The sequence below is a fragment of the Pygocentrus nattereri genome, chromosome 2 (assembly GCF_015220715.1).
Source record: "Pygocentrus nattereri isolate fPygNat1 chromosome 2, fPygNat1.pri, whole genome shotgun sequence".
NCBI classification, from domain to species: domain Eukaryota; kingdom Metazoa; phylum Chordata; class Actinopteri; order Characiformes; family Serrasalmidae; genus Pygocentrus; species Pygocentrus nattereri.
In genome coordinates, this window is record NC_051212.1 from 33,850,730 (window position 1) to 33,876,445 (window position 25,716).

At 37.7% G+C, this 25,716-nt stretch overlaps 1 protein-coding gene across 11 annotated transcripts in view; it reads right to left on the reverse strand.

Annotated features, from left to right (window-relative positions):
- Positions 1–25,716, reverse strand: part of ank2b (ankyrin 2b, neuronal) — a 124,513-nt gene that overhangs the window by 40,242 nt on the left and 58,555 nt on the right. For 3 of the 11 annotated variants that reach the window (XM_037535265.1, XM_037535262.1, XM_037535259.1), the window contains 24 exons: positions 25,188–25,286; positions 24,554–24,652; positions 24,376–24,474; positions 23,732–23,929; positions 20,338–20,436; positions 19,707–19,805; positions 19,364–19,561; positions 18,118–18,216; positions 16,437–16,535; positions 16,253–16,351; positions 16,040–16,138; positions 14,029–14,101; positions 12,401–12,542; positions 11,172–11,183; positions 10,952–11,039; positions 10,270–10,367; positions 8,168–8,203; positions 6,092–6,316; positions 5,172–5,270; positions 2,997–3,151; positions 2,529–2,740; positions 1,454–1,658; positions 1,021–1,117; positions 303–531 (listed from right to left, as the gene is read on the reverse strand). In XM_037535265.1, coding sequence (XP_037391162.1) covers positions 303–531; positions 1,021–1,117; positions 1,454–1,658; positions 2,529–2,740; positions 2,997–3,151; positions 5,172–5,270; positions 6,092–6,316; positions 8,168–8,203; positions 10,270–10,367; positions 10,952–11,039; positions 11,172–11,183; positions 12,401–12,542; positions 14,029–14,101; positions 16,040–16,138; positions 16,253–16,351; positions 16,437–16,535; positions 18,118–18,216; positions 19,364–19,561; positions 19,707–19,805; positions 20,338–20,436; positions 23,732–23,929; positions 24,376–24,474; positions 24,554–24,652; positions 25,188–25,286 — 2,958 coding nt within the window. Of the gene's footprint in view, positions 1–302; positions 532–1,020; positions 1,118–1,453; positions 1,659–2,528; positions 2,741–2,996; positions 3,152–5,171; positions 5,271–6,091; positions 6,317–8,167; positions 8,204–10,269; positions 10,368–10,951; positions 11,040–11,171; positions 11,184–12,400; positions 12,543–13,840; positions 13,889–14,028; positions 14,102–16,039; positions 16,139–16,252; positions 16,352–16,436; positions 16,536–18,117; positions 18,217–19,363; positions 19,562–19,706; positions 19,806–20,337; positions 20,437–23,731; positions 23,930–24,375; positions 24,475–24,553; positions 24,653–25,187; positions 25,287–25,716 lie in introns of all 11 variants that reach the window. The other 8 variants (XM_037535269.1, XM_037535263.1, XM_037535277.1 and 5 more) reach the window with 6 other exon arrangements.

Sequence of the window (25,716 nt, forward strand, 5' to 3'; positions counted from 1 at the left end):
TTCCACTGGGAAATACTTATTTAAAGTACACAATTGGACCTTAAAACCACTGTTATACCTTTGAGGGAACGTTTACACTATTTGTACCTTGATGAACAAATCATGTACCTGCATGGTACCTTTATTTCTAACAGTGTAATGTGTAGCTACAGATGGGGGATCTTTAATGTAGGCATATTGTAGCTTGTGCAAAGTATTTAGTATTTTCGAGTATTTAACTTTTATTTAACTAACCCCAAGTCTGGCACAAAGTAACAAGTACATAAGTACATTTGTCCAAATACAGCACTCTTCACACCCACCTCCACGTCCCGACTGCGAGCCACCTCGGTGAAGTTCTCCTGCTGCTCCAGAGTTTTGTCTATCTTGTCATCTGTCATGCAGAAGCAGCGTAGTCGTGCCTCTATGGGGTCATGTGTTTTGGCAAAGACAACAAATTTGGCCATGTACGGCACACAGATGATCTCTCGATAGACCTGTGTGGCAAAGTTGACTGACTCTTGGGCCTGCCGACAGTCTATTAGCCAGAATCTAAACAGTGAAAAGTGGAGGACATTGTGAGTAAAACCTGCTTTGACTTTCAGGCTTACATATACACTCTCCCATAAAAAGCTACTAAATTTTTACTTGGGTGGTACCATAAAGAATACGTATTCAGTACCTTCAATTAGGAAAGATGACTATCATATTTCATTGCAAGTATATGGTTAAGTTGCATTGACTCCATACACAGCTTCGGGTTTTTTATTGTTCTGCTTTAAAACATTAGGCTATGAAATGGTACAAATATGTATCTTTTCTCTGGGAAAATCTTATTTAAGGTACACAGTTGGGCATTAAAACCATTGTTGTCCTGTTGAGGGTACATTTCCATTGTTTGTACATTGATGAACAAAAATATATCTGTACAGTACCTTTTACCTGAGAGTGTAAGACTGTTTCAGTAAGGTTAGTAAAGTCATTCAATAACCATTAAAAAAATCTAAGCAGTATCAAAATAAATATGTTTTGAGGACATACCTTGCAGACACATTTGTGGTGAATGACACACAGTCATTGATAAAAGTTAATGGTGTGGTTCCAGTGATGTCCTCCCACTGAGCTGGCGTGGTTCCACCTAGATGATGGTATACATAGAGAAGCTTCAGTAATGTACTTTAAATAGAAAAAAGAGGTTTTCAGAAATAAATGTAGCCAACAGACTGTGTGTGAAGTCATATTAAAACATCACATTATCCGATTCCTAAAACTTTGCTATCTTACAAGGTGTTAAAGAAATAGTTAAGTCAAATAATGTTGCTAACAATATGAAATCAAAGAGCCACGACTTAGTGGTATACAAATTAAATTATGCATATTTGTGGCTACTAGCTTTTGTTCACTGTTAGCTATATTAGCATGTCCGGTTAAGCTAGTCTTTTAGTTTCTATGGTGTATATGTGAATTTCCTCACCTGTGATGCTGCATAGCAATCGGAGTGTTGGCGTATCTCCTCCAAAGCCGTTGAGGACGGGGTCAGTGGAAGTCTTGGGGACAGGAATGGTCATGGTGATGGGTTTATGGAACTTCCTCCTACGGGGCTCCAGAGTGACTATAGGGCTGAAAGTAGCTTTGTTTCCTAAGATTTTCCTCACCACGTCCATGTTCACAGGCTGAGCCTAGTCAAGAGAGAAGCAAGTGTAACAGGAAAAGCATGATTAAAAACTGAAATACTCTTGAATACAAGCTTGTACAAGGCATTTAAAGGTTAATTCAATTTTAAATAACAATAATTGTTATCAAAAGAAAACTTCAAAACAAATGAAAGTAACAAAGTGTATTTGTTCAGTAAAGGAATCTGGGGTAATTGCAACCCCAGTTTTGCTGTGTTTAACTGCAGCATTTCAGTAAGATTTGTTTTCAGGTCAGGTGGTAGACCCTTCGCAGTGTTGTCATGCATATGTGGCACACACACACATGACTGAAGTAGTGTTACCCAGAATTATACACACACGCTAGTGAGCACACACACACTAGGGGCAGTGAGCAGCGCCCGGAGTGGTGGGCAGCCCTAACCACAGCGGCTGGGGAGCAATTGGGGGTTAGGTATCTTGCTCAAGGACACCTCAGTCGTGGTCTGTCAGCGCTGGGGAACAAACTGGCAACCTTCCGGTCACAGGGCCAGTTCCCTAACCTCCAGCCCACAACTGCCCCAGGCTGTTCAGGGCTACAGCACCATATTTCAATATTGTCAGCCCAAACTAATATTTCAGTTTGCCGAAAAACTTTGTCTACATCTTCATATATGAATATATGCTGAGAAATTTACTTGGGACAAAAAATTAAGTGCATATTGCATAAAAAAACAAACAATAGCATGTCAATTACATCCTAATGTCTGTTTCTCATCCACACAAAAAGCAGCATATAATAAGTCTGTGATTTGGTGACAAGAAAAACAAACACAATAAGGGAAATATACTTTTCAGAACATGCAAATATGATCTGCAACCTTCTTACAGAAAGCATAATTCAGTCTTTGTAGCTACCTGTAAACCAACTCGAATGCGTTTGGTGAGTGCTCCTTCTGGGAAAACTGCCTGGACTTGTGGTACCACCGTACTGCTCAAGATCCCACCCTCTGGACCAATTAAATTACTATCCTGTTTGATCCGGGACACTACTGCAAAGTACTGTGGGAAGTCCCGTGTGATTATGCGGCAAATGCGCTTTCTCTCCAGCTCCTCTGGAGTGTCCAACTCTGAAGGAACAGGACATTGACATGAAAAATCTTTGAAAGATATGGCGGAGGCAGTGACAAGAGTTTGTTTGTCAAGCATAAACACAGAATAAAAAAAAAAGAAAAAAATTAATTTAATATGAAGAATGTATTAATAAAAGTGTATATAGTATCCTAATAAACTACAGTATATACCATAGAATAATGTTCTGTAAAAAGAAATTCACATCACAACAATATCTTTAGATGACTATCAGATGTGGTATGAAAATTTCACCCTCATCCATGCCATTGAGGATCTGATTGAGCTCCTCCTCTGTGTATTCACAGTGATGCTCTTTCCAGCTTTCTCCTGTCTCACTGCGCAGAATCACCAGCTCTCTCTCCTTCCCCCTCAGAGCAGCAAAGTGAGGGATCTCCACAATCACTGGTCTGAAAGTCCACAAAAAAACAGGGTTTCACCGAAATGAACCATAAAAACGGCCCTTGGATGACTTACCATGTGTCTATCTGTGCATAAATGTGTTACGCCATATCTGTTTATCTACATTTCAACATCATAAGTGAGAGTTCAGGTTTTACAACCATTAAAATGACACAATTAATCACCAATATTGAGGATAAACATTTAAAAAACTACAAAAGTCTAACCATGGGAGCTAAGTTGGGACTAGCTTGAAACGAGACTGCTATAAATAAATGGCCATACCAGACTAGCACATTTGCCAGAGGTGCCAAACACTGTTCCTGCTGATCTACTCACTCCATTTATACTCTAACATACATGACCCACCTCATCAAAGAGGTTAGGATCATGTGAAGATTAGAGGGTGTTCAGTGAGGTTTGGAATTAAGCTTTGTATGAGGGTAGATCTGCAGGGGTAGTGCTGAACAGGCCTGATATAGAGTTAATTATTGGCACTCTTCATAAAGATGAGAGGGAAAAAAAACACTTGATCTTACTGAGAAAATATGGGAAATGTATTATTTCATGGTTAGCGGAATTAATTTAAAGGGGGAAAAAAAACTTTCTTTAAACATTCCCCAAAATTATTGCCATTCATTATTACCTTCATTAAGTACTTTGTGTACTTAATGAAGGTTGCCAAGTAAACGGCACTGAGTGCTGTCTTATAATGTTGAATGTAGTGAGAGAACATATATTGAGGAATCTGAAATAAAAAACCCACCTCTGGTGTTTGTTGCCAAAAGCACTATTTCTGTGTTATATGACCACAGAACCCACTTCCAATCAAAGTCCTAGTAGTGTTTGTGAATTTTAGTAACTTATGCTTGTATTTTGGTGACAGCAAAAGCTTTCTTTTAATAAATCTTTCTATCTTTAGCATGGAGGTGGCATCTAACTAGTTTTGGAGACGGTGACAACAGATGCAATCTAGTCTTGCAGTTGTCCAATTATAAAAAAGTCTTATTCCTCAGAGTTATCCTCACCATACATAGTGGAAGTTAAATACACTCATCTTCTTCCAGGCAGGAAAGTTTGAAACTTCTCAAAAATTTGGCTTAATATTGGAGATGGGCATTTTCAGATGTGATTATTTTTTTGTTGAAATTTAGACCCCAGTAAAACAGGTTTATTTAAATTTTAAACACTGTATGTTTAAAAGGTTAGACATGGGACAATGTTGAATAATTTTGCTCAAAAGAAATTTGGTGACAATAATTGAATGTGTTCATGATATTTTTTAATTAAATTACTTCACATATGAATACATTTATATTATTAATTATTATTAAATATTTTATTTGAGATGTTTTCACATTTTCCAGTGTACAATCAAACCGATAAACAATAGCATTTTTTCACAGCCATTTTTTGCTCATCTTTACCAAGGGTGCCATTAATTCTGAAAGGCATTGTGTGCTATTATCATCATTTTGCCTTGTCCAAACATGTCAAAACTACAGTAAAAGTCTTTCATAAAAGTTCACTTTAAAGTTTTTGGACCAGTACATATTTCGCATGGATATGGGTCATGTGTTGCTTGATTCTGGGTGCTGGGTGGAGTTTTTCTCCAGATATTTTGGTTCTTACATCAAAACACACAGAATCACCTGAAGGATGTCCAGGTCTACGATTTGGTGAACAAAATAGAGAAAGTCCTAAATCAATTTTTACTGATTAAATAGCAAAGATGTGCTTTTTTAATGATTTCAAAGCGTGCCATGCTCTGCACAAGCTCCTGCAGTTTTGTCACAGGTTTAGACACAGCTCATGATGCACGGCAAAAATGTGAAACACAAAAACACCAAAAAAGAACCCAAAAGGTATACAATAAGGCACAATACACTAACACAGTCCCACTCACAACTCAAACTCACACTGAATCATGGGTGAGTAGGGAAAGACAAAATGATAAATAAAGGACAGAAGGAGAAGAAAGGGTATGGGACCAGCATCCATGGATTGTTTCATATGCATCACTCCTACCCCAGGAATTTGGTCCCTGGTGGCCCCAGCTGAAGAATGCGGCTAACCAAACTCTCACCCTCATTCAGAGGGGGCGGGGCAGTGGGGAGATGGAGTTTACTGCCATCCAATAGAAGCAGTAGAAAAAGAGAGCACAGATGACAAACAGTTTGGGGGTGGAGTCCTCGTCTTCATTACTGCCTTCTTTTTGTGGTATAACCTCCGTGATAGAATGGTGTCCACACTTGATTGATTTCAGAAAAATCTTTTTGTCGTATTGATTTATAAAAATGTTGATTTGCTGTTACTGAAGTAGCACATTAAAGTGGTGCCAGTATTTTTCAAGGTAATCCTCATCTGTAGCTGATTACTACAGACAAAATTTGAAGCAAATGCCCACTGGCTTCTATAACAAGTGTGCCTTAAGACAACAGGTTTCCTGTTTCTTTAGGGCAATGCATCAAAATTGTCTGAGGTAATTGAGGCTGTGCTGGCAGGTAAACATTAGTTTGAAAAACACTGGAGAATCCCTTTAAAGCGAAGTAACACATTATAATCCATAATAGAACAAGAAATGCTTTACTGAACATTTAGTCAACTACAATTATTAAAAAACATATCAAATCAATCATGGAGCATTCTCATAAGTGGGGAGTTTTGCTTTGCAGAATGGTTAATCAAAGCTCAGAAATTTCATTAATGCAAGCTGTGAAGCAAACAAAAATCTTGAGTGTTACTGCAAACGTGTTTAGTTAAGCGCAGATAAGCAAGAGAAGCACAATTTTTTTTTCCACAAGGGAAAAGAAGAGGTGAATATTGAGATTTTAGGCAAAACAACAAAAGCATTATTAAGTCAAATACATCAGCTTGCAAAAAAACTACAGAAGTCTAAAAAAACTGCAATTTTTTTTTCTTTCTCCTACTATTATTGAAAAACTTACCCAAGGAATTGGGCACCAGAGGGTCCAACCTCAATAAGTCGACTAGCCAAACCCTCTCCTTCCACCATAGGGGGCATGGTAGCCAGGCGATGGCGTTTGACCAAGCGACAGGTCACTCGTGTTGGGGCACTGCACTTCCTAGGTGGAATGATGATCCGCAGGCCATTGTGACGGCAACCTCGCATTGCACCACCACGGGCATCCACCATGAAGCTAACAAGAAAGCTGCAAACGAGATGAAAAAACATTGCGTCACTGCTGATAAAAGGACAATGCTCTGCTGAAGTAATTCTGCGTAAACACACTGTCGCTGTCATAACAAAACCTCATATCTCAGAACTTTATAGGACAAGACAAAAACTGTAATAAAACAAGATTTTATTTATTTTATTTTAACTTTGGAACATTTCCATTGGCCCGTTCATAATGAAATTTCCACACAATGTAAAGAGCAACTAGGATATCTGGTGTACTAAAGATCTCAGGTGAGGTTTTGAGATGACGATGACAATACCTACTCCCATACTGAAGTTTCATTAATCAATGCTAGCTGCTTAACTTTATTTCCATTTTCACATTTGTGTGTTTTTCTTCTACATGCAAACACACACACAGCAGACAGTGTGAATAAGAGGAAACTCAAAGTGACAGGGTTTATCTGCACTCGCAACACACACCCAGACACTTTCTGATGTGATGTTACAGTGAAACAGCACACACACACACACACACAACAGTGGAAACATTCTCCAGCATGCTTGAGTTGTCTTGTAATGGCACATCAGCAGGACTATCAAGGGTTTTGGACATAAAAAAAATGATTTACAGAGAACACAACAGACAGAGTAGGGTGTACAAGCATGACATTACGATTTGTAAATATCCTGAAAATGAATGGCCTGTACAGCATTCAACACCCAGCAAATGTTGTGATATGCTTTAATTCCCCATGTTCACACCCATGTTAATTAACGTTAACGTGTAATACCAATTATCTAGTCTTATAAATCTCCATTTCTGTATGTAGGTCATTCCACACAAGCTTATTTAGGGCCTAGCAGGTCATGTCATTAAAAAATTTAAGCAGTTCTGCTTAATTCAGGCAATCATGTAAAATGCTTTTCATGTAGAAAGTCTTAAATACTGAGTTAAACTGCTCACAGAATTATTGAAACTAACGAGAGCTCAAATTTGAACTTATGAAATGCATTTAGAAATGCATTGTTCAGAATTTCATAATTTTTTATTAACATTATACCAGCTGATTCAAAATGAACATTATAGTGTTGGAACTGAAATTTCAGCTCACTTCTGTCATTCTCTCAGTACCTAACCTCAGTTTTTTTTAGATTTAGCACATGATGGGGGAAACTTAAAATACTCCAAAGCTAAAAACTATGCTTGATTTTTTTTCAGAGAAATCCATGCCATAACATGCCAAGGTGAATTAGCATGGAATGACCCATATGTATATAAATATATATATATATATAAAACTTTTCACAATAAATTACAGTGTACATTTTAGATCATGTTACATTATCTTGACTCAAGCATCATTAACACTTGTATCAAGTGACTAATATTTGAGTAACTTTGTGAAATTTGGCTTTAAATGACTCAAATTCAGTGGATAAATGACAATGATCACAAGACATAACAAAACCTAGTATGTGCACTGCAGCAATACTAAATTCTTGGTAAACGTCAGCAAAACAGTTAGTTTCAAAGGACAGGTTACAAAACAGCAAGTGCTGAACAACCTTAATAGCATCCAACAGGGGATACAAAAGTGAAAAACAAGCAACACATTTGTTAGTTTCTGGTGCAAGACACATGGTGAAATGATAAATATATCAACTGCAAACACTGTGGCTTTAACCTGCAATGCTTTTGGGCAGCTCAGGGTAGAGGATAAAAGTGAGGGTTGTTGTAACTAGTTTTATATCTTTTCAATTTATGCTTGAGAGGGCCGAGAGGCAGACCAGGTATTGCAGGTATTTCCCCCTTTAATGGAGTGCACACTGAAAGAGGAAAAGGGTGTAACAGGTCAAATGTCAAAGTACAGCCAGTCACCTGCTGGTGTCATGGTCATGGCACGGAGAGGAACGGCTGGAGAGAGAACAAAATACTCATCAGACAGACAGAGAGAACAAAAGGAGAAAAAGAAGAGAAAAAAGCAGAGAGGGAAAGTAAGAATGCAAGAGACTAATGATCAGAAATAAAACAGAAAAAACTGAGAAACTGATTTGAGAAAAATCTTCATAAAATATGCTTAGAACTACTGATATAACACACAAAGATGTCAAAAGACACAACATTAAATACAAGCAGAAAAAAAAAAAAAAGATTTTCATACTGGTGCACGCTACCCAGATATAGAAGAATGCTCTTTCAAGGTTGTAAATAATAGCTGAACAATAATAATTCAGTCCATCCTTACTAAAATTCTATTTTGGTTTTATTAGATTTTAGTGCAGCCTCTGATACCGTTGACCACAAGATTTTACTCCAGCATCTTGAATGCTGGGTCAGTCTCTCGGGCACAGTTTTTGAATGGTTTAAATCATATTTAAGTAAGAGGCAGTTCATAGTTTCACTTGGAAATCATTCATCAAAAAGATTTGCCATTTCTTGTGGAGTCCCCCAAGGTTTAGACTTAGGGCCTTTGCTTTTCTCTTTGTACATGCTACCTCTAGATGATGTCATTAGGAAGCAAAGAATAATTTACATAGCTATGCTGATGACACCCAGCTATACATTTCTATTCCTTCTGAAGATCAAGACTCAGTAAACAGACTATCCAGCTGTGTGTCAGGTATGTCGCAGTGGATGTCGCACAATTTTCTACAATTAAATCATGAAAAAATTGATGGTTGGTACAGAAAAAAGATTTTTGAGAAACTTGGTTATTTAGCTTCATATACCAAACCTGAAGTACGAAACTTGGGTGTAATCTTAGACTCTGAGCTGTTTTACCCCGCATGTAAACACGCATGTAAAGTATCTTTTTATCATTTAAGAAATATCGCTAAAGTTCTGCCTTTTCTATCCTAAAGTGATGCAGAGAAACTTGTTCATGCATTTGTTACAAGCTTGAATTTGTCTACTGTAATGTTCCAAAGAAAACTATACATCCCTTACAACCTGTACAAAATGCAGCAGCGCACATCCTAACAAAAACAAAAAAGAGACATCACATCACTCCTGTTTTGAAAGAACTGGACTGGCTGCCTGTATCATTCAGGATAGATTTCAAGGTTCTGCTACAAGTCTTTAAAGCTCAAAATAATCTAGCACCTGCTTACATCACAGAGTATCTGTCTATGTTCTGGCATGTAATCTAAGACCTGCAGATAGTGGCCTTCTACAGATACCCTCTGTAAAATACAGAAAACATGGAGAGGCCTCTTTCAGTTGTTCTGCTTCTAAACTGTGGAACTCAATTCCACCTTTTATTAGACAGTCAAGCTCAGTGCTCACTTTTAAGAAGCACTTAAAATGTATCTCTTTAAATTAGCATTTAATTAAAACTGAATGTCTCGTGGTGTTTATTTTGTAATTTAATCTTCTTAATTTTCTTCTCATTCTAATTAAATACTAATGATCTCTTCTATAACTATGTTTTATCACCTGTCTGTAAAGCACTTTGAGCTGCTAATGGCATGAACATTGCTAGACAAATAAAATTACTATTATTATTAAAATAAAATGAACTCTTAACCCTTATAACCAAGAGGTATAATGTTTATCATGCTACACTATTGAAATGTAATTTTTCAATTTCTTTAACTGCCAATGCCGCAAAGATTTAAAGATTTTCCTTAAACTTCTAGTGCAGTATTTACAGTATATAAATAGAACATTAATCTGATTTATTACTAAGGTAACCGACCCACTGCCAAAATGATCAAATGTGATTATTTGTCTACAATGCAGTCTAATACTGTCAGAAAGGCAGGCACACACGGATATTAGTAGCAATAAATACTGTTTGTGGGACTGTTTTCCAGCCAAAACTTCTACATGAGCAGAGATCAGTCATGAGACACCAAAAATAATCATATTTTCAGTAATGAAAGTATCCAGCTGAGTGTAGTACTGCGATTGTGAGTGAGAGTATGTGTGTGTGTGTGTGTGTGTGTGTGTGTGTGTGCGTGTGTGTTTGTTTTCCGTACCCAGAGTGAACAGGGCTGGAGGAAAGTGCTATATTGTCCAGATTTTCAGTTCCCCAGCTCAGTCTGTATGAGTCCCTCTCATTAGCAAGACAAGAAACCTACAAACAGAAAAGTGCAGTGACCAAAGTTTACAATCTGCAGATTTCACAAAAAAAAAAAAAAAAAAACCACATCGGGTCACTAGCGGGTCATTCCCCTCAACCTCATCCATTATTTCAAATTAGTGACAAATAAATGATCAAAATCTAAAAACATATTTTATTAAAAAAAAAAACAACATATTTTAAAATAATTTTTAAGTCTGTCAAAACAATTAATGACGGTATTTTCTGTAGTTAACTAGGAAAAACTATTAACATTGTGTTTATGTCCCTCGTCCCACCGCTGTGGTAATTTTGACAGCCACAGTTATTTTAGTATTGTCCATTAAATGTTTCTACAGTTTCACACTATCACTGCAGATAGATAAATATGGTGGGTTGCTAATGTTTGCAAGCACTTTTTTTCAAATAGCTGACTACAGGAGTTAATTTCCACATTAAAAACGCTGCTAAATAACTCTAAATAAATAAATCACCTATGGGGAACTGTCAGTAATCAAGATTACTATAGAGACCTACTGCAAAAAAACTGAAGTAAATCATCACACAAAATGTATCAGATGAACCTCTCTAGACTCTACCTGGTAATTGCGGATTATGTCGTCCCCCATCCCGTCGTGTTTTGGAGAGTAATAGCCATGATGGGTGGGTGTGTAGGACCTATCCGTGCTAAAACAATACACAGAACAACCAATGAGCTACCAAGAGCTGGTTAAAAACCTTATCCTATCCAAGGTCTCTGGAAAACATGTATATTTTCAAAGGTAAAATGTAAAGTATGAAAGCGTTTGGCCCTCATACCTGTGCAAGCGACTGTGTGAGCATCAGAGGAAACAAGCGAATGAAAGGTTAGTAGGAAGAAGTTAATCAGAATCGTCTTCATCTAAAGAAGAAGAGCCAGTAGCTTTGTATGCTAGAAGGAGTTCATTGTGTTAGTAAAGATTTAGTTGCTTTAAAGGAAAATTACACAGATTTTTCAAAATTTATGCATAATTAAAAGATATACACAAAGTCATTCCGAGTTGTTTTGATGTGAATTTATCCATTTTAGAGAAAGTGAATTAGTGAAAGTGAATTGTACACAGTGGTGGTGGTAAGAACCAGATGTCTGAAGACACCCATTTATGGTGGAGGGGTACAAGCAGGAGGGTGGCACGGTGGTGTGGTGGGTAGCGTTGTCGCCTCACAGCAAGGAGGGCCTAGGTTCGATTCCTCTGCCGGGTGATCAGGGTCCTCTCTATGTGGAGTTTGCATGTTCTCCCCATGTCTGCGTGGGTTTCCTCCAGGTTCTCCGGTTTCCTCCCACAGTCCAAAGACATGCAGTCAGGCCAATTTGACATGCTACATTGCCCCTAGGTGTGAGTGTGTATATGTGATTGTGTATGTCTGTCTGTCTGTCTGCCCTGCGATGGACTGGCGACCTGTCCAGGGTGTATCCTGCCTTCCACTCGAAGACTACTGGGATAGGCTCCAGCACCCCCCCACGACCCTGACGGAGAAGCGGCTTAGAAAATGGATGGGTACAAGCAGGGTGTTGTAAGGCAAAAAGAAAACCCACTATTACCCAAAGAAAACACACTATTTTACCATCATCAGCATTACATATAAAAACTCAGAAAACACAAGTGGGTACACTGGTTGTTCACAATAGCAAATAAGTGACTAAACGTGCTGTAGACATTGCTACCCCTGGTTCCCATCACCACCATTGTAAAGAGAGAACCATGTCACATCAAATTGCACTCATTTACATTGTTCACATCTAAATAATTGCATTTTAAATAAAAACAATGTGACAGGCAGTGTATTTGTAACCATTTCAGATAATAACTCTGTGAGGAAGGTTTTGCAGGCATTAAACTCTGCAGACGTGTGGTCCCTATCACCACTGATAGATGAATCTCACATCAAACCACTCAGTATGACTATTTCAATCTTTATTATTTAATTTGAAAAACCTATGGAATCTGCCTTTAAGTTCCCTTTAAGATTTTCTGTGTATCTCATAATACATCTTGTTTGCTATGCACCTGTCAGATCGTCCACCTTCCAGACTGAAACGCAGGTAATTCATGCCATCCAGGTACTGGCCAGGTAATGAGTCATCTCCCAGTTCCCTCAGGTCTTCTGCTCTCAGATACTCTCCTCCATCACCTGTCATAGTGTCATCACCTATAACACAGGGAGAGTAACATATTACCTGAAGGTCCTTACATTCTTCACATTAAAGGGTCAGTTTAAAGAGTCCACAAAAACAGCATACACTCAGAAAAGTGTCCTCACACACACACACACACACACACACACACACACACACACACACACACACAACTGGGGTTATTTGCTCTAAAGCATAGAGCATTTGGACACTGGTATTCTGGTAGGTAGGTAATGCACTCAACTGTGCACACACACCCACACACACAGCAGTACACTAAACTGAAAGCCCATGTTTTTGTGCATTAAATAAGCCTGCATGTATCAGCAAAGCTTCTACGACCACAGCGCTCTACATAGCTTATGGCTTCAGCAGCTGAGTGCTGAGACAATCAGTAACAAAGACAGTAAAGCACCACTGCTGCTGTTGCCATGTGTGACCAGCAGGGGCAGTATTTATAGGATTGACAGAAAGCAGCAGGAAATACTTGACAGTAAATACGAAACATACTGTAGCCTGATAGTGGAGTTCTGCTGTCAATAACATACTGGCTGCCTAGAGAGTAGAACAATAATGGATATTTATAAAAGAACATAGAAGACTTGGGTGTAGGGCACCTGCTGGAGAGATCTGAGTCTAAAGCAGTAGGTGACAGTTAATTTGGACAGTACATGGTTTGTAGAGGTTTACCTTGTCTTTCGTTTATGTTCAACTAAATATTTACCAATTAAACCTTCATACTTATGATTATATTATGCCTTAACCTCAAAACTCAACTCTAACCCAAAAGTTTGATCATTTGAAAAGTTGCAGAAAATCTATTATGGACTATCGAAAATAAAGTGTGATCATACAGTAGTTCAATAAAATGTATGCTCATTTGGTTCCACTCTAATCTATTTTTTTTCTGGCATTTCAGTCCTTATAACCTTAGCCTGCACATACACAATTAAAACTGACATGAGTTTTGTATGCTGTGTATTTACCATCATTCATTTTGAATTATTAACAAACAGATACATTTCTATGTCATTTTTATTACCAGCAGTAGTATTTTGGCCAAGAGAAACTGCGTCACACTAAATCTTTAAACCTAGCAAGACACCAAGAGCCACTCCAACATAAATACTGCATTGTGAGTTCAAACACCTCAATACTTTGCTTGTGAGTTGTATTAAAGAGAGAAACCTTCCAAACTCCATGCACTGCATGCTTGGTACACCATAGCATAGTGCTTGGTTAAATTGCTTACCTCATTTAAGCTACTTAATTCACACATTAATTCATTTGGTGAAACAGAGGTTCTGTGTACCTTCGTCAAAGGAGTCGTCAGACATAGCACCATCAGCCTGCTTGAGCACTACATGATATTTCATATTGATAATATTAGTTAAATCCTAATAAGGCATACTTTACATTTTTATAGACGTGTGATACTGTACATTGAGGAAAAAGATTGAAAAAGTGATTGCAGAGATATTGACTGACTGTAAAACTCACCTTCCTCATCCGACACATCAAGGACTTCAGTCATGGTCTCTGGAACATTCAACTTGTGTTTCTCTGTCACAGTCTATACAGAAACAATAATCGCTATGGATTACATCGAATAAACATTATACATTTTCAAACATGAAATAAAACAAAGTATAATCTTAGGCACCTGAGAGAATGAGAATCAAGCTAATCAAGCCTTCATTAAATTAAATCAGATGTGCCGCTGATAAAATTTAACAAATATGTAACATTTTCAAGGTTTAAATCTTTAAAAGAATGACTGTATTTATTTTATACTGTGTACTGTGCACAGTTATGCAATTTTACTTCCTCATTTGAAACTTAGCTGCAACAGTTGCAAGCATTTTGTCTTAGTAAAACAAGTTTAATGAAACAATCAAAATGCTGATTGCAAATCACATGATTATGTTGAACAACATACTTTCAAACCATTGATGCCACCAGTTAAAAAGACCCATAAATGAAACAGATGAAGGTATTTTGGACCCCCTATGACAACAAGCGTGAGTTCCCAAAGCTCAAATCTCTGCAACCAGCTGTATTAACTAGCCAGGTAACACAAACAGCTGTTTGGACAGCTGCTTGTGCCACCAGCTAGACTGATTTTCTCCTTGCTTGATGTCCCCTAATTTTACAAAGCATTGTTTATTTTTGGTTTCATTACCAAAACATGACTAATATTACAGAAGAGGAGATGCAGTTTGAGAGAGACATCTAATAGGCAATATCATAATGGCTTAGATATTCATTTACAAAGGCTTAATGTATACAACATTAAAATGCCATATGAGCAACATATATACACGTACTAAAAAGATGATAAAAAAATGTTGTAAATATGTAGATTACACCTCACAGATGACTTTATAATGAAAATGATAGGGTGTATGAAAAAAACAAACAAACTGCTGATTTGGCTATCTAGTTGTGTAACTGAATGTACTGCACACAAATTGAATTGTTTTTGAAACACTTCATACTTCAACTGTCAAGCATGATAATTATGGATGGAAGCAAATCATAATATGGAAGAAGTTTCACTGTGTAAAATAAGATTTTTCCACAGTACTGCATAATAATTCTGAATCATAACAAAATTTTCTAATTGAATCAAGATGTGGTGAAATTTGTGATTTGGCAATTTGTGATTGGTGTCACATCTGCAGAGGAAACAATCTCGATCTCCCAGAATCACCAGGCAGATCACATGACCACGACACTTCCTACTTCCTCCCAAAACACATACACGATCTCAAAGAATACATTGGGAGATCAGCTGACTCCGGATTCTCCCACACGATCCAATCCATGTTCTCAGTCACCTGATTACTGAGTTGTTACACCTGTCAGTTTTGATCATGTGATGTTTTAGTTAGCATATAAGTCCGGGCTTTAGTCTTTCCATGTATGATCTGTGCTTCGTTTCATTTCAACTCTGGTTTTGGATTTACCCGTTTGTCTTGACTGCTCTGGATATTCTGCCTTTGTGTTCTGTCCTTCTTGCCTGTGTTACAATGATGACATTGGACTACCACTTTGGTTTGTTTGCTCCAGCTATTAGTTTTTTGTGTATTGACCTGTTTGCCTGTTTTTGGATTACAATATTGGATGTGGAATTCTACATTAAAACGGGATCTTCATTCACTGTCCACGAGCGTCTGAATTCTGTGACATCATTACAAATGGGCAATGATTTCCTTGAGAATCATACTTAAACTGAATTGCGTGAGGTCTGAGACTTAGACCCAAACTTAAAAACTAAAATAAAAAAACTAGGGATGCACTGAGAAAAGAATTGTATGCCAATAACAATATTTGATATTTTTTGTTAACATATCTGTTAATACCAATACCAAAGCCAATGACTTCAAGAGAAATATTATTCATATACACATTCATAAAATATGTATATGTATATACTGTATATGTATTAATGTATCAACACACAGTATTTGTAAATCAGAATAGTGTGATGATTTTGAATAAGACTCACTGTTGTTGTGGTGATGATTTCTTCTGTAACCACTCTCAATGTGTCCACCACTGAGATGTAACCAAGGCGACGAGCAATGGCAAGAGCTGTGTTTCCATTCTGCAATACGAGATGAGAGATTCCATCAATGCCGTAAGTATGAGTGTGTGTGGTCGTGTGTGTGTGTGGTCGTGTGTGTGTGTGTATGCGGGGAGTGGGGGGTCGTCTACTCACCACAGTGATGGCGTTGGGTTTAGCTCCAAACTGGAGCAGAACATTGATGATGTGTGTGTTGCCCTGTTGTGCTGCTTGGTGAAGAGGAGTGTATCCATTCTAAACAAAGAAACACACACACATTACATTCAGAACACAATAATGAGGCTAACCATGTTTCTCTATGAGGTTTATGACTAATGACCTTTGTTTGGGCATTGACGCTGGCATTGCTTTTCAAAAGGAAGTTGACCATCTTGGCATTTCCGTAGTGACAGGCGACAATAAGTGGTGTGTATCCCAGCTAGAAGAGAGGACATATATCACTTGTTTTTGTAATCCCTGAAATAATATTGAACATAATAGTTAATTGAAAAAAAATCAACAATCGATAGACAGCTCTATCAGATGATCCTCAGTGATGCCGCAGCCATCTGTGAGACCAACTGGCCTCGCTCTTCTTTTTTTTTCTTTTGGATTTTTACCCAATTGTCTCCAATTCCATCCACCAGTTAGGACACCCCCCAATCACACAATACTACCAATCCTAGCACAGGCTTACTCAGAGACCTGTGAAGCCAGCTACTACATCTTTTCGAACTGCCACTCACGCAACATCATTGGAAGGTGAACGTGCTTGGAGGAAAGCACCAACCGCCAGTTCAGTTACGTCAGCTAGCAGACACCTGCACTGACTTACATAGTGTTGACTGATGGGGAGAGAAGGGGGGCCATCCTACTCACCCAGAGAGAGCGTGCTCTCTTGGACTTCCAGCCACGGATGGCTGTAGCATCAACAGGGATTGAACTTGCCATCTCCTGATGACAGGGCCAACACTTAAATGGTTGCGCCACTTGGGAGCTGGCCTGGCTTTTTCTGATGGGGTGGTCCTCTCACTGCCCCCATTACCCAAATTGTTGCTAGTCAACAGGACTGTCTGTTAGCTAATGTAACAGAATTGGCACTGACTCACAGGAAGCGTGTGCTAATCTTCACCCTCCCAGCTTGATAGCATCATGTGATGGGGACAGCTAGCTAGTGGGTGGGAATTCCATGATTAAATTTCTGGGAAAACTGGGTAAAAATAAATGGTAAAACTTTACTGTAGAGCTACATATGCAACATTACACCTACACCTAAATGTATAAATGTTCAAGTCAATTCATAAGCTTATGTAGATGTCATGTGCCTTATGCACATTGTTCTACAGTAAAGTCTTACTTCTTCTTCTTCTTTCGGCTGCTCCCTTTAGGGGTGGCCACAGCGGATCATCTGCCTCCATCTTGCCCTATCTACTGCCTCCTCTACTTTTACACCAACCATCTCCATGTCCACCTTCACTACATACAGTAAAGTCTTACTAAATAAACTAAACATGAATAGTTTTCTAAAAAAAAATAAACTAAATTATAAAATAAATATGTGTTTAAATATTAAAAAGCAAACATTGTGAATGGTAATAACACTAAGAAGGTATGTACAGTATAAACTTAGTACATGTGCAATCTTAGCATATATAATAAAATTTCTGCAAGTTATGAATATGATTAACTAATTTGTGCCAGTAAGGATCAGGATTGTTTTATATATATATATATATATAACAAGAAAGTCTGTTCAAGTTGTACTGGTATGAAGCTAGCCACAGTGAGTTTCATAATTCCTTACAGTCGTAGATTAGTCATTTATGCAGAGCGGATTATTACAATCATCTTACTTCATGATTGACACTGGTGATTTAACACATATTGAACTCATTAGACATGCTCTGACAGCCCATTTCCAAAGTTCATAAATGAAGAGCAATAATAGTAGTTCAGAACTTAGTGTTTTTGGCAACTTCATATTACTAGGCACTAGAAAACACTCCTCAAAATTCTCTTACTTTGGTTTGCTGGTCAAGGCTTGCACCTTGTTTAACTAAAATCTCAGCAACACCAACTTTGTCTTCTTGGGCAGCAAGATGAAGAGCAGTAAGTCCACTCTGTAAAAATGGGAAAAAACAACAACGCAATCAATCAGTTGTAAGCCATGCTCACACCAGTAGCATTTATCAAGCACCGATTTGCACAATTCAGTAAACAAACACAGAGAGTCAAGTAGGAAGCTACTTGCAACAGACATAAATACAAAAAATAATTGGGTAATAACGGTTCTGCTTAATTCAACACACAGCATTTTAAATAACTGGTGCTTAAAATGTTCCTCCTTAAAATGTTAAAGGAGTTCCTCCTTCCCAGAGTACTCAAATACTGTTGGGCTAAGTCAATTAGCCAAAAAACATCTGTATCAAACAATATTGGCATGTGCATTCTAAACATGTTTTACATGTATGCGTTACTTGATTAACTAATTTGTCCAAAGCAGGATGTTTTGAGAATAAGGACGTCTGTTCATGTTTGAGCTTAGAGTTTGTTGCTCTTACAATTTCAGATGCTGAATTATTACTACCAGCTTATGAGTGGCACTAGAGAAACAGTCAAAAAAAACACCTCAGGTCAAGAAGACTAGGCTAATGTTGCAAGAAACAAAACAAAACAAAAAAAAAAAAAACAGATTTTGTTAAACATTAAGCTTAAAAGGTTTGCATTGAAAGCCTCCCAGACGGAGACACAGGCCAAAGAGGGTCCAAAAAATGTTTTTAATAAAAAGTAGAGAATAGCTGACAATGGAGACCCTGTGATTGGTTAGTTTATGAAGAGACAATGTTCTGTTGGGTATGCCATCAACACACTAATGAGCTAATAGTTTCATTATTGAGACTAAAATGTGAAAGTAGAGGCCATAAAGACCACAGATCATCTAAATGCCACATCCTTAAGAAAGACATTATAGGGAATTCAGTCTTGCACTAGGAAGCTGCCATGAAGGCACTTACTAGCCTGGAGAAGATGAACATACTGTTTAGAAATGCTTATGCTATCACAAAAAAGTAAGATTACTTAGAGATTACAAATGGCAATGTAAGTCAGTCATGTAGTTACACACTGCCGGTTAAAACAAGCAATCGGCTTCCATAAAAATTGAGTGGCTTGTAGATTTTGGAACCCACCAGCTACAGTGGCAGATGGACAAAAAGATGATTTCCAACCTTGACCAGTAATAGCTGAAAACTGTCTGTGGCCAGCTACCTTAGTGGGCACATTGACCTGCGCCCCCTTCTGCAGCAGCAGGGCAGCCATGTCACTGTGGCCTTCCTGAGATGCCAGGTGAAGAGGGGTCACTCCCTGCTTGGTCAGGATGTTGGTCTCTGCTCCATACTGTAGGAGTGTGGTGGCTATTTCCATCTGGTTCTTCTTTGCAGCTATGTGGAGAGGAGTGTATCCATTCTACACACAAGACAGAAGTCAGGGTAAATAAAAGGAATCTGAATTAAGTGATTTCAATTATTTACTTTTTTCTGAGTTCTAGAGACAGATATCTGCAAAAAGAACACAATCTTCCAGCAAAATGGGCCAGTTGGTGGGCTCTCACCTTGGCTGTGGCATGGGGAGAAGCCCCTTTGTCCAAAAGCAGCAGCGCCACCTTCTGGTTATCATAATGAGCAGCAACATGGAGAGGCGTGAGTCCATTCTGTAAGGATGAGGGTCAGTGCAAGATGGTTTAGAAGGAGCTGTTAGTGTCACAAAGGCCGTCAATAAAAAACATACATGCACAAAGATGATTAGATATGAAAGCTGTGTTACTAAGGGCTGTTAGCATGTTAATGTTTTTTGGTAAAATGTTATTGTTTAGATTAAAGTGCAAGCTGGGCAGGAATCATTATCTGGTTCCTTATTAAAGGAAAGAAACAGAAATATTGTCTTGTTTTATTATTTATAAAAAGATCTGGTTATCATCAAATGAAACTATGCTTACCGGGGCTCTTGCAGTCAACATAGCCTCTATGTATTTCTTTTAAACACATTCCAAGAAATTCTATGAATTAGGCTCTACAAACTACGCATGACGAAGTTTCAGTTTCTTATACAAAAAGCGAGAAATCTATACTGAAGTACACAGTACTAATCGTCAGTACTGAACTGCTGTGTCACTTAACATTATGTTATACATTATGGAAACATATCTTCTTATTGGTCCACTTCATGTGGAAGTTTATGTTTACCTTGCCCGCTGAGTCTGGAGGGGCACGCCGCTGTAGAAGGAGTTTTGCCACATCAAGGCTGCCATACTTGGATGCCACATGTAAGGGAGTGAACCCCTTCTGAAAAGGTAAGAAGAAGGACAGATTGAGTTAACCTTTAAAAAAAAAAGGTTGCTTAACGGCCAGTGCGTGATTGTGTGAAACACAGAAAAAGTGGATAGGCCTCTTGTTTAAATGTTTCTAAACTGAACTGTAGAACTCAGTTTTCTTATTATTAGGCAGTGAAGTTCAGTAAGCATACAGTAATGAGAAAATGTCAGACACCAACCTTCATTTATTAAACTCACAATCAAAATAACTATAAAGAACAACGAACAATTTCTTTTCAGGAGATTTTTCTGAGTAGATTAGACGTAAGATAATCAACAGAACTGGTAAACCAGCAACACTGCCACCATCAGATTAACTTGTTTTTAAAGAGGAGAAACAAGTTCCACAGATGAAAAATCTGAACAATTCAACTAGATAATTAAATGGGTCTATGTGTCTGAAAGGATGTGCATCATGAACAAAGTCATTTCTGAAAAACAGAAATAGGCAAAACAGAAAATTGGCAAATTAAGCAACGAAGATGCTGGTGTTCTCAAAACAACCTCAACATCACTGAATGTTTTTGTTATTTGGATTGTGAAAAGCAGAAAATATAACCAAATTCTAAGACTGAACTTGTGGAAAAAAATATTCCAGCAGATTTCACGTCTCCTCAAAAGAATGGAAGCTTTAATAAAGGCAAAGTGTGGACACATTAAAAACTGATATTATATTTAGTTGTTGAGGTTGTAGTGGTTGGTGTAGTGTAGTGGGTAACACCTCTGCCTTCTACGCTGTAGACTGGGGTTCAATCCCCCACCTGAGTAAGCACCCTACACTATACCACTAAGAGTCCTTGGGCAAGATTCCTAACACTACCTTCACCTACTTGTGTAAAATGATCAAATTGTAAGTCGCTCTGGATAAGAGCGTCAGCCAAAATGCCATAAATGTAAAAGGTCTCTGTACGATCTTCTGTTACATATGCGTTTTCTTATTTTTTTGTCCAGCCACTGAAAAACGAATAACTTGTTTTGACTGGAAATTAAACAATGGGTGCTCTCTGACTTTTGCACAGTGCTGTATATTTTCAATTTAGCTTTAAATAAAATATTACTTTGCTATTTGCATTAATCTATTCATTTGCTTTGAGCTTTGATATGCTATTTGTATGAAAGGTACTCTATAAATAAAGCTTACTACTACAGTCATTCCTTATTAAAGGAAAGAAACAAAAATATTGTCTTGTTTTATTATTTATAAAAAGATCTGGTTAGCATCAAATGAAACTATGCTTAGGGGCTCTTGCAGTCAACATAGCCTCTGTGTATTTCTTTTAAACACATTCCAAGAAATTCTATGAATTAGGCTCTACAAACTACGAATGACAAAGTTTCAGTTTCTTACACAACAAGTAAGAAATCCATACTGAACAAATAACAAGACCTATTTCACTCTATTTTGCATAGAAGGGGCTCCAAAACATTTAGTCAGGAACACAAACAGCACAAAAAATAAATATGTATTACTTTATACATCCTCTTTAGTACACAGTCCTAACCATCAGTACAATTAGTATGAAAGGTCATCTATAAATAAAGCTTACTACCACATTCGAATTTATTAACTTGTAGAAATAACGCAAATGTAATTACTGTAGTACAAAAATAACTTACTATAATAATAATAAGTTTTATATTATGATGTGTGAATTTCAGGTGTAATTATTATTAAATGTATTACTAATCTTTGTACAGGATATCAGATTGTTCACCTGAACAGTGTAGAAAGGTACAGAATACAAGCAGCCAGAAACTAAAGTGCTGATGCAACATGAAGCAATTCAGTGCTGTTCCACTGTATCTATGCAGTGAAAAAACAAGCAGTGCAGAATACAGGCAGGCACACAGCAGAGGGAGCCAGTGAGTCAGCTTTCTCTCTCTGAGACAGGCGTGTCTGCTCATAAAGTCACATGACCATCATGTTTATCCACAGCACAGACAGAAAGGAGAACCACTCAACAACACTGCTTGTTTCAAATAGTAATGAAGAAGGGGAGCAAAACAGCATTGAGTTGAATTACATTAGAGCTGGAGTCATCTCATCAATTCAGGATAAATTCACTAGATGAATTAAACGTATTAACCGCAGAATAATCTGCTTAATAATGTACCAGTGCACGCCGATCCTGACCCAAATTACAAATCGCCAGCTGAACTGCCAGAATTCAAATTGAATGAACTGAAATGGAGCAGACCCCCAACCCTGGATTACATATTACTAAGAGAAGGTTACATTTCATTCGAAAAAAGTAACATTTAATGTTCTGACTGGGCCTGAGACAATTACTCAAGTAAACTCCATTACACACACCAAAACCAAAATGTATTAATTCATTAAAAAATAAAATGTATCTTCTCTATGAATTGGCAATGGCTAGTTGGCAATTTACATGATGATAATTGTAAATTCCCCTACAGGTCTCCTAGTAAGACAAAGCCTGACCCATTTACCACCTTGTGCGAAAGTTTACACGTCCATCGTCAAATGACACGTTTTGTTGATTTTCTAAGTGAAATCCTCTACAGGGACACATTTATACAAATTTAAAGGCACAATTGCTGTTTATTTGCTAAATTTAACATATTGGGAAAAAATAAAACATGATATATAATGTGTGCAAAAGTTACGGCACACATCATAATAACAATAACATAAAATTTGACAATGCCATATTTAAGTTTGTTCTTGTAGAGGACATGTTAACTTATTTTCACATAGTGTTTTTACCACACAGTTATAAAAGCTTCCTTTTTCAGTTGAAAGGTTAAGCATAATTGTATTATTGTTCAATAAAAGTTATGCTTATTGTTTGAGGATTTATAATCTGTTACTAATATAATCAATAGTGAATTATTCAATAGCCGTATTCAATTTTATGTGGGTGTTATAATATGAGTCAATCTAAAATTTCTCTCCACATTTTATTCTCAGGTCACCTACATAAAAACCTGTATGTTTGGAAGCTTTTAAAATGATTTATTTTTTAGACCAAACTAGCAATCTTTTCTTTTCTATCTCAGCAACACAGGTTACCTTTTAAATCTGAGTGTTTCTACGTGTATTTTAAAGAAACAGAACTAGAACGATGAAACAGAAATAACACAAGTGTCCCTGCTGTTCTTGACAGCATCATTTTGGCTGAATTAGAATTTAGAATTAGAATTCAGAAATTAGAAATAGCCTCCTCCAGGCTTGAACACACTTACAGGACACATGGCTGCATCCAATGACTACATGTTAGCCGTGTCTGCCTGTCCCTCACCTTTGTTGCAAGGGAGTGTGAGGCACCAGCCTCCAGCAGCACTGATGCCACGTCCAGCTGACCCTCACGGGCAGAGATGTGGAGAGGTGTATAGCCGTTGGTGGTGGCAGCATCTGGATGAGCCATGTGTTGAAGGAGCAGCTGGACAATCTCCGTCTTCCCCAGCCGAGAGGCAATGTGGAGCGGGGTCTGGTCCTCCTAGTGCCGAGCATGAAAGGTCAGCAACTCTTGCTTGTGAGCAATGCTACCTAGAAATGGCAGGGCTTAAACGGTATACTGTTGAATCAAGACACCTTAAGGAAATCAAACTATACTCTCAATATAAAAGCTAAGTGTCATCACTAATTACCATGCCAATCACTTACTGCTGAGGAAATGTATAGTAATTTCACTGGTTACTACATCAACATTTTTAGGTCTGATCTCAGTTTAATCAGTGGATTTCTTGCATTTGAGAAATGTTAACTAGACACAGTAGCACTAGGTATATAGTTGCAATTACAGTAATTAAATACAATATATAGTAATTACTGTGTTTATTCCACTGTAATTTTTAAGTTCTTACACACTTTTGCCACTTAGAGTGTACTATGTTACGCTTGTAAGAGTCAAAAGCGTGTGCATGCACAGGCTTAATGTCTTACTCTGGCTCTGGCATCCACCATGGCTCCATTTCTTAGCAAACAACGAACCACCTCCACCTGTCCAGCTCGAGCGGCCATATGCAGAGCAGTCTCTCCACGCTGTCATTCAAAAATGGCATAAATTAGTGCATGGACATGTGTACACACGCGCACAAACACGCTGCCTAACGTTACTCACTATATTGCTGACATCAGGGGAAGCTCCATTCTGCAGCAGCAGCAGGACAATGTTGAGGTGGCCCATAAATGCTGCCACATGTATAGGAGTAAGACCAGACTGAAGAGCAAAGAGACAAGACTTAAAGTCAAAGACACAAGTAAGAAGGGCAGAAAGAAAGGTGGTTGGGAGGACTTTCACTGTTTAAATTACAAATCTATCCTGCACATATTTCAGTGGCATGAATGGTTGGTTAAATGACAACAGATCCATCTTTTACAACAGTTTTGAGATAAATTCTTGACCTAAAACATACATTTTAAGATCAGAATAAACTTCACCATTGTCAGTATTACATATAAAACCTTATAAGACACATATATGTTCAATGGTCTTTCCCAACAGTAAATATTTGTATTGCAGACATCACAATCCCTCGTTTCTATCACCAGCACTGTAAAGGAGTCTCTACACTGTTTCATTTCACGTCAAAAAACTCATAATGACTTTGTTTACTTTTCAATGATTGAATTATAGATAATTATTTAATTATATATGTAAGCAGGGCAAGAGACTGCTGTCTTACCCCTCTAACAAAAAGTATGTTGCTCAGTACATGGCCAGAAGCATGCAAGTGTGTGTGTGGTGTGCATACCTCAGTGATAGCCTGGATGGAAGCTCCATACTTGACTAGTAGTTCCATCACCTTCACTCTGTTTTTCTTACAGGCGATATGAAGAGGTGTGAAGCCATTCTGTGAGAGACACAGAAATGGAACAAATGGGTAAGACATGTGTCCTCTTTTGTAATCAGAGCCACTATACCCTTTAATAACTAATGCATAGCAATTGAGCAGAGGATGGAAAGCACCTCACATTTAACTAGTATAACTTTAATTAATATGAACAAATAAAACATCTTTTCCCCTGTAACACTGATATTAGATTATTTAGGGCACTGTTGGCTCCCTATGTGAAATGCTAACTCTTGATATGCACTTGCTCATCTGTAAATCACATTAATTCCCATCAAAATATATGCTGTTACGTATTGAAGAAAAATTTTAAACTGCTTCTTTTTACTGGGCAGTTCCAGTTTGAAAGTTACTTAAAACTTAACAGGAACAGCCTTGGAAAGACATTCTTTCATGTCTATACTGTCCCAAAACCTGTATTGTTAAGAGT